This window comes from Trachinotus anak, unplaced genomic scaffold (assembly GCF_046630095.1).
Source record: "Trachinotus anak isolate AG129_WGS33_773 ecotype Australia unplaced genomic scaffold, CSIRO_AGI_Tana_v1 ptg000016l, whole genome shotgun sequence".
Lineage (NCBI taxonomy): Eukaryota > Metazoa > Chordata > Actinopteri > Carangiformes > Carangidae > Trachinotus > Trachinotus anak.
In genome coordinates this window covers 15,202,467-15,214,613 of record NW_027273867.1, presented here as the reverse complement: position 1 = coordinate 15,214,613, position 12,147 = coordinate 15,202,467, and the positions used below count along the sequence as shown (strand labels likewise).

The 12,147-nt window shown below is 38.0% G+C and overlaps 1 protein-coding gene across 3 annotated transcripts; it reads left to right on the top strand.

Annotated features, from left to right (window-relative positions):
* Positions 1–5,344: 5,344 nt before the first annotated feature.
* Positions 5,345–11,866, top strand: LOC139634133 (cathepsin K-like). 3 transcript variants are annotated; one of them, XM_071500408.1, is made up of 8 exons: positions 5,345–5,665; positions 6,785–6,905; positions 6,993–7,115; positions 9,514–9,666; positions 9,760–9,984; positions 10,432–10,597; positions 11,139–11,244; positions 11,348–11,866. In XM_071500408.1, the coding sequence occupies exons 1-8, from the start codon at positions 5,436–5,438 to the stop codon at positions 11,445–11,447; spliced, it is 1,224 nt and encodes a 407-aa protein (XP_071356509.1). In that variant the 5' UTR covers positions 5,345–5,435; the 3' UTR covers positions 11,448–11,866. The 3 variants fall into 3 exon arrangements, with proteins under 3 accessions (XP_071356509.1, XP_071356512.1, XP_071356510.1); XM_071500411.1 differs by having other exon boundaries at positions 5,380–5,517; positions 11,348–11,865; XM_071500409.1 differs by lacking the exon at positions 5,345–5,665 and adding an exon at positions 5,815–6,537 and having other exon boundaries at positions 11,348–11,865.
* The last annotated feature ends 281 nt before the right edge of the window (positions 11,867–12,147 follow it).

The following is a 12,147-nucleotide window of genomic DNA, read 5'->3' as shown; positions in this document are numbered from 1 at the left end:
GTGCATGCTGGGGGATTATATGCACTAACTCCTGGACTTCATCCAACATGCTGCATTGGCTGACAGGAGGCAGCCGCAGGTCAGCCAAATGCAGAGATTTAGGAGCAACAACAGATGGGAATGATTTTATGCACTGACACTTGGAAATAAAGGAATATCTTTTTTCTTTCTTACAGTCAGAGCCATTGAAAGTTGGATTAGGATCTACTTTCCTCTTCTTTTTAAATTCATGGCCTGCAGTGAATAAAGGGTGGCGCAAAACAACAGTATCAAAAACTCCATCACAAGTGGTCAGTTAGACCTAACTTACTGACATTGATTTATGAAAACCCGAACAGGTGTAATTACTTCACTTTACCTCAAACAGAGAAAATGACGACACAGATGACTTTTGCAGCATTGAGCAGTGGTGTAACTCTTGTCTTGATGGTGCAATGTACTCCAGTCATGCTAGGCTAGGAGTAATGAACAGGGAGTTAAAACAACTAAGAGCAGTCACCTTGTTACCAGCCATGAGTGTTTGGCTGGTATTGCTTTCACCTTGTGAGTGTGTGTGTGTGTGTGTGTGTGTGTTTGTGTCATGATGGCAAAATGTGGTCCTGGAGACATGTTTAGATGGAATGCCCGTTGAGGTAGTTTGCAGGACTTTGGCAGATTTTTGTCACTGTAATAATGTCACGACCGTGCAGGATATGGTCACGAAACTTTACAGGTGTATGGCTGACATTAAAATGAAAGCGCAGTTTGAAGAGTGCCGTGGTCCAACCCATGAGCACTTAGTCCTTTAATAATGTAGTAATAAGGTAGTAATAATGTAGTAATGAGTACTGAATACTCATGTAATAACGTAGTAGTAATGTAGTAATAACTTCTGAGAACTAATGGGTCGACATGTTGATCCGGTGTCATCTGATCCTATCACAAGCTGGTCTCTAGTTTCTGTTGTAGTTACTTTCTTTTGACATGGGTGAATTGCATTCCTGTCCACCATTTTAGAGAATGTAAATTTTACCTTCAAGTAGTAGTTAACGCTGACACTTACCAACCAGGTAACTGTGTAGTGCCACTTGAATATTTAATACATTTTCTGCCTTGTGCAAAGCAGATAGTCACACAAATACACTGAGCAAAGTTCCCCTGAATCCACAGATGTAAATGCCCAGATATTTCAAACTATGACCCATACATGATGAAATCTGGACTGGACATGCTCCAATCACTGCACTGGAAGATGTCATATCAAAAAAATCGCCAGATATGCTCCAGATATCATCCAGATTCTTGCAAGAACTTAAAAAGGATATCTTCAGATTCTTGGGGTTTCGGCGCAGTGATAATCAAACAAACTGAATGTAAATTGTGTGTAATTACAGCACCAGAAATAAATGATAAGCACAAATTCTACATCTGCACTATGGCTATGGAACAAACTTGTGGCCCTAGCAGATTTGTAGGAAAGGTATGAAATATCACACCACTGTATATTTGTGTGTGTGTGTGTGTGTGTGTGTGTGTGTGTGTGTGTGTGTGTGTGTGTGTGTGTGTGTGAGACACAAGACAAGACATGCCATGAGTATTATCGTTACGCAACAGCATCACCTTCAAATCATCCATCAGTTATGCAACATACGTTTAAAAGCGGTCCTGACCACAGTGGTTCTGGTAAATAGTTAGGTTCTATTGTAGGCTATAGTTCTCCAGCTGTTTTAGGTGATAGGTGGTGATCAATGACATAGTGTGATGCTGTTTGTTGTGAGGTTCCATGTCATGGCCCTGAAACCGGACATTGTTTTTCTTTGGTGTTGACATCAAACTCTCGGCTCTGCTTGTTCCTTGTTCCAACAAAAATCAAAATGTCCTAAAGGAAGTGGACAAGGATGGGCAGCTTAATGTCAACAAATCAACAATAATATTAATGTTAGTGTGACTGAAGATGAAATAACAACTAATAATAGAAAAAAACAGTGGCACTGAATTCTTTACTCCATTTAAAATATAGATTATGTACCATGGTGTAAGGAAAGGAAAAGTATAGAGCAAGTGTATTTGTACAGCATCTGTCAGCAGTGACAAGGCTGTTCAAAGTGCTGTACATAAGACATAAAATGGGATTAAGAAACACAAGGCAATATTAAAGGACATGTAAATGGGTTTTTAAAAGTAAAGCTGAAGATAAAAATAAGCTAAAATTGAATGAAACAGATAAAACAGGAGAATAAATGTTACAGCACAGCAGTCTAATAAATGAATGAATGGTCTCACATTTATTTTAATTACACAGTTTACTTACCATCATAAATGAGCAAGGTGAATATAAGTATTTAAACATGTAGTGGATGCAGTGTGTGAGATGACAGTCATATTATGATTTGGGTAAAGACTAATTGTATCATTTAAATAAAATAGGACAAGCTGAAATCAGTGAGCTGGCAGAGAAATGTGGACAATGAGCTTCTGTGTGAGGAAATGCATGAAGTGTTTCTGCAGATCTTACATCAGAACTAAACAGGTTAACTTCAAGTTTGGGGTCACGGACATGCTGGTTACTGTCAAAGAAGGTCATTTTCAATTGGAGCACTTGCAGGGTGAGATAGAGGTTACAGCAATCATATTTCTTACATATTCACAATTAAAAATGGTATCAGTGAAGGAAGAGATAAATGAATGTGAATATATCCATCTGTTGTGTTTTTCAGTGCCTTCATTTTCCCTGAATCCATTCTCTTACATTTATATAACAGGTGCTTTGGAACACATCAGCTGTTTCAATTCAAAATTAGCTTCACAGTAAATCTATTTCAGGGTTCACTAAGAAGACGTGGGAGGTAATATCTTCTTTGATGCTTCTTTTGACAGAAAAAATAGTTTTCTTTTCCCCTCTGTGAATGATTATCATCCCACGTCTCTGAAAGACTTGAATAATTGGCTGATAAGTATAACAAGTATTCATCTGTGAATTTCTGCACTCTTTGCATTTTAGCTGCTCAGTACACCCACTCTGCTCTGCTTGTTAATTCTATTTTTCAAACGCTTTGTTGCTTAATTAGGAAACACGACGCACCTCAGATTCAGTGAAAGTTCAATTAAAAGGGGAAAAAAAAAAAACAATCAGGTGTTTGAGTAGGACGGTCTGCCTCTCTGATTCGCCGCAGGATTATATGGTGTGTTGACCCAAAGGATGATCACCACGGAACAAGAGCTGATGCTGAGTCAGGAACTTACCATCTGGTACCTAAGGGAACCTGCGTTCATCAGCGAATCTCTGTCCAACCCAGGATCCAGGAAGAGAAAGATCAGAGATGAACGCCAATTACAGCCTCAGCCAAATCAAAGCTCCATATTGCATAATATCCTCCTGTCCTTTTATTATCATATTGCTGCGTCATTGTTGATCCCTGCAGTGATGACTCCTGTGATGTTTTTGCTTCCCTGCCTTTATTAGATGGAGTAAAGAAAGACAGAATATTTATTGATATTTATTATATTATTTATTTGTTTTGTTGCCGATAATTATATGAGAAGATCAATACCACTATCATGCTTGTAGCTGGTTAACTTAGCTTAGCATACAGACTGGAAACAGGGGGAAACAGCTAGCCTGGTTTTGTCCAAAAGTAACAAAATGAGCCTATCAACAGCTCTAAAGCTCATTAAATAGCATATTATCATGTTATCATCTTTTCTTTAATCCGTACAGAAACCAAAGTGTAAAAACAATATGCTGTGGTTATGTTCCCTGACAACAAAACACTGTTCCAGGCCAAGAAATAGTCCAGTCCAAATACGCTTTTGATACTGAAAACTTTACTCCACAGTCTCTCGCACAAACAGGAAATACACAATATAGCAGCACATTAGCCAAGTGAAAACCAGATCTTACTACCCAGCACTAACAAACAACCTGGCTGCTTGTTAGTGCTGGTAGTAACAGTAACAGTTTAGTCCTTATTTACAGTCTTTTCCTCTGAAGGTTCATACTAACAGCGTCTCTCATCACAAACGAGGTGTAACACTGACAGAAATTAGCAGTATCATTAGCAGCGTGTGTCATCTTTTCAGTTTAACCGAATGCTATGTCCAGCACAATTCAATATATCACTGAAGTGATCAATACTCAATTAGAAAATAGTGATAGATTAATTGAAGTATTTAAAAGTGTACAATTTACCTACAGTTTCATTATCACAAATCAACCTTAGATTTTTTAGATCCTGTAAAGCAAATTCACAGATTTGTTTATGAAATCAATATATATTTTGGAGAACTATTCCTGAATTGTGCAGTTACATGTTAAACTGTGTTTCATACTTTTTGTGTTTAGCATTTTTTTTTTGGGCGGGGCCTAAACGGGGTACTGGTGACGCACTTGGCCCCGCCCCTAAAGCTGTGACGGTATAAAAGTGTGGACTGTACCAGCATCAGTGTTTCTCCTGCTCAGTGTTGTTGCTGGTTAGCTAAGCCCTGCCTCCCAAAATGTGTCTTTACTAGATGCTGCAATACCAATGGTGTGTTGTTATTAGTAATTAGAGAATAATGTCTGAATAGATAATCAGTTATGCACTTATGAAGTTTCCCTTCTTTTCATGACCAGAAGGAGCTCACACACACACACACACACACAGAAGCGGTGGAGGGGGAGTGAGCTGCTCGCCGCCCTGCAAGCTGGTGAAAGTCTGTCAAAGTGTCGGGTTTTGTGTTTACATCAATGCCGATCGGAGCGGGAGCCAATAAATACCCGTGTCTACTGCAAATTCATTTAACCCGGCTGTGAATGCCGATTAAACCCTTCATCGCTGCCGACAAAAGCCCGATGTGAGCGGCTCTTGGCAGGTTTTTTGACCCGTTAGCTCCGTGTGTAGCTTAGAAGCTATTTCTCTTACCGATGCATCGAAATAGAAAAGGTCCAGGTCCAATTTAGAGCAGTTTGTAATGTGAACATATGTATAACACGCGTGTGTGTGTGTGTGTGTGTGTTTACAGTCAGTGTAGCTGCTGGACGCAGTCATGTTTCCAGTATAAACTTAGACCTTTCAGCGATGCGGAAGTAGTTCCCGGCGGTGGGCGTGGCTTCAGGGCCTCAGCGGACACGCCCCCAGCGTTCCTGAGTCGATAATACTTTTGATAATAATTTTCTAAGTTTGAAACCTAATTTTATATATTTGGCAATATTTTTATTCATTCAAATCTGGCAGGGGGGGTTGATATGCCATTTTTCAGAGCTCATATGTTTTTCTGCTTTATAGAATCGAAATGTTGTCATTCACTGTTCCACAAGCAGTTTCACTCACGTACATATCTATCGTGTACATTTTGTGACTTCCACCCCTCATACTGGAAGTGTTTTGTGCCACTGCAGCTGTTTGTAAATTAGACTCACATGATGAGTCAGAGAGAAAAAAACACAGTGTATTAAAGGAAACTATACTTCCTCTTCTATGTGTGAAGGTCCTCTCGGGTTGAAAACGGTTGCACTTTCTTCCTGGGACAGAATAACCTTGCTGATTGTTCTTCAACAAGGTAAACGTCTTGTTTTCTGTGATACATTCGCAGAGGATTGCTTGGCTGATTTGTGCAGAGTGTGTGGGGATCAAACGCTTGTCAAACTGTCCGGCTGTACGTGGAGGAGGTTTGCAGAGAAAGAAGTTCAGAGATTACAGTTAAACAGGTTTGAAGTTCTCCTTTTTAAAGTAAAGAAAATTTGAAAAGTCTGCAGAGTAAACTAGACGTAAATTTCTGACTTTTATTTAACTTTGACATCAAGGCTCCCCCTTGCTCCCTTAAGTTATGAACTGCCACCTATGACTATATTTTATTGTTGCATGCATTGCTCTGTGTCGCGGTTTTAGATTCGTTTATAGTTGAACTATAATTAATAGTGCAGTCAATAATGAAGGTTTATGTGTACATGTGAATATTTTCTAGTGTTGAAAGCAGCTAATCAGCTGTTGATGCAGCCTCTGACACTAATGTCCTGGGGCATTAGTAGGCCTACTGTAGATGAATCTGTAAAAACTTTGAGTATTTCAACAGAGTTTTGAAATCTCTCACTGGTTAAGGAAGATTTCGATGCATTTGCTTTACCACAGTGATTTTGCAATATCTATGCTAAATTAGGGAAGAAACTTATCTTCATGATCATATGATTAACTATGTGCTGGGCCATTACAATGTCATAACTGGGGAGTTTTGTCACCTGTGGGGAGTTTACATTGTATATTTTAAGAAGCACTGCTGGGTATTTTTAAACTCAAGCAGAATACTTTAGAATCTGTAGTATATTTAAACAACTGGCAACTTTAAGGCCAACAAAAATTTTCCTGCCAGGATTTTTATACCAATAAGGTTTTAAAAACAACAGTCACAGAACACACACCTGAACTGTGATCTGAATTAAAAATACAAAATTACAAAATGTTCATCTGGTTCAAATCATAACACTCTTCTAAAATCCTGGTTATAACCTTGATCATGCAATGAACATCATTTTTAAAAAATGCACATCCCAATTTCCCAGAAGAGGCCAAGTCACATTTTCAGGTACTGTTGTCCAACCACAGTCGAAAAAACCCACAGTCACATGAAGACAAAGTAAAGCAGCAATGCCTCACAATGAAAAAGCTGCAGCCAAATAATGTTTTTGCTGGGGAAAAAAACTATTCATCAGTTACTGACAGTGAATTTTCTGTCAGCTGACTTACTGATCAGTCACACAGTTTCAGCTCTATAGAAAGACAAAGGGGACGTAGCTGCTCACATGAAGTGTTTTGTTTTTTTTCCTTTGCAGGATGCACATTTTGTGTGTGGTGTTGCTTTTGGCCTTTCCGGTGCTCGGCCACTCTTCATCTGCTTTAAATAAGATGTGGGAAGAGTGGAAAATCAAACATCACAAGGTTTATGATAATCAGGTATCACTGATTCTCTCTATATTGTCACACACACGCACACTCGCTCGTACTGCTGGACAGATCACACAACCCGTGTTTTTGTTTTAGACGGAGAGCACCTACAGGAGAGAAGTGTGGCAGAAGAACTTGCACTTAATAGTGAGACACAACCAGGAGGCCTCAGCAGGAAAACACAACTTCACTTTGGGACTGAACCACCTAGCTGACATGGTAGGGTTCTGCTCCGACTCGACAGCCGGGGGTTTTTAGTTTCTGTTGCAGAGAAAACAAGCCCTCCTAACTTTTGATTTTAGATCACGACAGACAAATCTGGATTTTCTCAAAAAATAAATGTAGGACTAGATTTGCAGATACGTACCTTAGTGTCATCTGGAGTCACATAGATAGTTCTAGTACTTCCAAAAAATATGTAGAAGGCATATATGCATGTGTTATATTACAGATGATGAATGATAATCAAGCAAGTTTTAAATACAAATATTATTCAAAGATTAAGTTGGTGGTAGTAAAGGTGGCTCCTTGTAGTCATCAGGCATATTGTACATCACGTTACAGTTTATCCCTTGTTTTCTTTGAGACAGACTTTGACCTGCGTTGAGATCAGTTTTTCTCAGTTTACCACTGAATTTTTAACAGCTCACACCACAGTTAAGCCAGAGCACAAGAAATGTTGAAATACAGTAGAAAAAGTCGGACAACCTTTTATTTGTAACTTCCTGAGCTGCAAGTGGAAACTCTATGCAGAGTAAAATCTAACAAACTGGAACTTTTATTTTTTCTTATTTTATTTTATTTTTTATTTCTTACACTTGTATTTTTTCTCTCACTTCTTGGCAACAACACACATAACTGTCTTTATTTTTGCTCTATGAATCTTGATTACATGACAATAGTAAACTGGTTTATTGCTTGTCCAGAGTTTGTTGGTTGACATAAAAAAAAATCTGTAGTATGACTGCAAATTATGCTGCCAAACCAGCTTCATCTGACAAATTACAGAACCAGTGTGTATCTGTATGTATCTGAGAGACCTCTGGTGGTTACAAAGTACATGACACAGATTTTATCACAAACACTGGTCCTTACATATCACCGCACTGCCTCCCCTTGCCCCCCAGGACTTCTGCTGACAAACAGTTGACATCATAACCTGAAGTGCATTCACACTCATTGACCTTTGCTGGTGCAAAATGGTCGACTGACCAACACTATTAATCTGCATTTAAATCTGCACCCCATAGGCTTAATTTAAACCCTAACCTATAGAGCTGCTCTAATCTTCCTTTATACAATCTGATTAATTTAATCCAGTATAGGCTGGGCCAATCTAGACAATCAGGGCTGTTATATGACCTACAATACAAAGAAAAAGTTACATAAATTGATATAAAAACCATTATGAAATATTTGGAAATACAGTGGAACTGCATTTTGTTCTGTCATGGCAATTTCAGTTCTAGCATTAAAAAAAAAAGAGCTTCAAAGTGATAAATCTTAAAACAATACATTTTAATACCAGCATCTGCTGATGTATGAATACAAAAATTATAATCATTATGTATTGTATGTTCTGTAAAACACATACTGTAATTAAAACAAACATAAATAGTTGCTTTGTAAAGGATTAAAAATAGGTAGACTGCACAAAAAATGCAACACAAAGAAGCAGATATACATATGCATGACAGAAAAAATATCTTTGGGCAGTCAGTAAGTATTTTTATCATGTTTCAGTGTGGTCTCTTTATACAGACCATTGCTTGACCTACGTGTGGGAATGGAGGTTTGTAGAGTAAAAACGTAGACAAGCCAGGGACAACGTTCACAAAGCTGCACTGTAAAGTAACGGAGACAGGAGGATTTCTATTTTATTTTATTTTGAGCCTGAAGACGGCAGGAAGCCTGGGGAGTGGAGTCTTATATGGGCGTGACGTGTTAACTCTGCAGGAAACTGGCAGCAACGTTTGGGACACACTCGGGCTTTTGGCCTGCAGTCAGAGATCCCCAGAGAAGGACAGTGTGATACTGTTGCCTAAGCAATAAATGGGAGGACAGCTGAAATGTATATAATTTGTAAAAGGCAAAGAAGTGAGGTGCTGGACCTTGTGTTGTGGCATCATAAATGAAATAAAGCAGATACTGGATTTGTAGTCTGCTTTGTGCTCTTTCTGCTGAAGGCAGAAGTTGACATTTTTGATAAGAATCAGAGGAAGTTATGGTTGATTTCATGATTGCTTGTTGGTGTCACTAATGGTGAAGGAAAACATGTCCAAGATAAAAAGTTGACTATAATAGTTTCTACATAGAGTCATAACTCTCTCAGAGCACTGGGAGGGTGGCGGAACCATCACTGTGCATGATGAAAAGTTAATTTATGACCCTGAATAGAGCTGTTTCAGCACAATAATCCATAGAGAATGTTTTAGGAGAGGCTGTTAAATTCAAGATGGACTTTCAGCACACTGAAATGTATTTCACTGTGTCCTTAAACTGCTGTTCATAAACAATATTGCAATGAGACATGCAACATCACAACTCTTGGACATAGTTATGTTTCTATTATGTGCATATATCTTTCATATATTTACCAGCCCTCTTTTCTATTAAGACAACTGAGGAGATCAATGAGAACGTGAATGGCTTGAAGATGGAGGAGCCTGTTAATTTCACAAATGGCACTTTTAAGGAAGTAAGCGGCTTATCGATACCTCAAAGTGTGGACTGGAGGAAGAACGGCCTGGTCGGTCCTGTCCAAAACCAAGTAAGATCAGCTATTTAAGGAAGGTAAACATGCACAATCTAATGAAAAACCAGTGTCAGTAAACATAGTGATGTTTCTCTTTGTTTTGTTAAGGGGTTATGTGGGTCCTGCTGGGCCTTCAGCTCTTTGGGAGCTCTTGAGGGGCAGCTGAAAAAACGAACAGGTGTCCTTGTTCCCCTGAGTCCACAGAACCTGGTGGACTGCAGCACCAGTGATGGAAACCACGGCTGCAGAGGGGGGTACATCTCAAAAGCCTTCAAATACGTCATCCGCAATGGAGGCGTCGACTCAGAGAAATTTTACCCCTATGAACACCAGGTTGTCCTCAGAAAGCATGCAGCATTTCCTTTTTCTTTCTTTCTTTCTTTGCTTTCTTTCTCGTGTCCATGGCGTAGCGTTATCTTTACATTTCATGTTGCGTATCCTTAAACTGTCATGTCCAATCCCTCTGTGTGTGTATATGTGTCGGTTGTCACTGTTCATTTCGTGCAGCGCTGAAATGGTGCATTTGACTTTTCCATATCCATTTAGAACAAATCATGTAGGCTGTGGTTTTTGCAGAAGGTTTATATTGGATGTTGGGGTGGGACATTTAACTGTTTAGAGCAAATATAAAAAATACTGTATAATAATATGATAAAGATATGATGAAGATACATATCATTTATAAACTGTGTTTTAGGTAAAAAAAAAAAAAAAAAAGATAAAATATGATATTAAATAATGACAAGTTGTGTATTTTGTGAATCAAATTTCTGTTTGTAGAATGGGAAATGTCGCTACTCTGTCAAAGGAAAGGCTGGTTACTGCTCTGATTTACACATCCTTCCAAGTGGAGATGAGCGGGCTCTGCAGGCTGCGGTGGCATCAGTGGGGCCTGTCGCTGTGGCTGTGAACGCCATGCTGCCATCTTTCCAACACTACAGAGGAGGTGAGGATGAAGGCATGTGAATGTGGAGATGTGCATGGGCACAGACACTGGTTTAGAAGCTCTGAAATCAGGTTAATACTAAAAGTTTTATTTGTAGTGAATTAAATCAGTTACTGCACATGATTTAAAGTTTGTTATATTTCTTATTTAAACATTTTGACATTTCATACTGTTCCCAAAATGGACATTTGACTGAATTTCATTGTCAAAATCCAAAACTTCATAAAATGGACAAAAAGTTTAAAGTTTAGCTTTTGTGAGTACTAAAGCTTTGCATCCATTAAACTTGTATATACAGAGCTTACAAAGCATACTTGTATTTTGAGTTAGGAGGAGACTATGACTCTCCTTTCTTTTTTTGAATGTTAGCAAAATCAATTATTGAAGAAATGACTTTACAAGAATAAATAACCGAGTGTCAGACACCAGCAGGCAGCAGTAATGCCAATGTCAGGGTAAAAGAGGGTTCATGACATTTTATCACTTTATATTTTAATTTCTCAGTCACTAGAATATGTAACTAATGTTATGGATCTTTTAGGTTTATATAATGTCCCCGCCTGCAACCCAAGATTTACAAATCATGCTGTCTTGGTTGTGGGTTATGGCACAGACAGAGGACAAGACTACTGGCTCGTGAAAAACAGGTGAGATATCTTGAGATGATTAAGACTAGATGATGAAAAGGAATTTGCTACCCCATTACTTCACATGTAAACAACAATAAAATGACTGTTTCTGTGGTTTCAGTTGGGGAACTGAGTGGGGAGAGGAAGGCTTCATTCGACTTGCAAGGAACAAGAATAATCTCTGTGGCATTGCCAGCTTTGCCGTATACCCAACACTGTGAAAAGGTGACTTGTCACCTTGAATCATCTCTCTGTAGAATTTATCTTATTTAATTTAGTATCAGTGACGATGTTCATGGTTTTAATTTTTAACAGTGAAACTGCAGATGTTGCCCTGAATGTAAAAAATACTGAAAGAAAAGTAGTATTTATAGAGTATTTAAAAAGTTACTTTCACAGAATTATTGTATCTGCTTTGGTCTCATTTCTCAGTGATGTTTTGAATGCTGAAATAAATACTTATAACAAAGGAAAAAGATTGCTTTCTATGTACCTTTAAAATATTTTGTAATTTTATAGTTCTTAAAGAGTTTACACTGTATTTTATATATTTGATGTTTTTATGTAGATATTAATATTTTTAGAATGTGCCAAAATGTACTCAATGGATTTAAAGAAAACATCTTGATGGTAATGTTAAAAAATAAAGACATATAAAATATCTCCTATCTATCTGCTGTATTTGATAGTAGTTACATCTGTTGAGTACAAAAAAAAGAAAAAAGCAAACACTTGTCAACATCATTATCTTATTTATATGATTTTCCTTGTTATTCATCTTTAAATCTCACAGTTTTTTCCATGTATGGTCATTTTGAAAAGAGTGGTACAATGACAGGTTTTATAAGTGTGTTTACTGCTGTAAAACTGGGAATAACATTGAATTAACTGAGCACACTTAAGAGAAAATCCCACTATTTG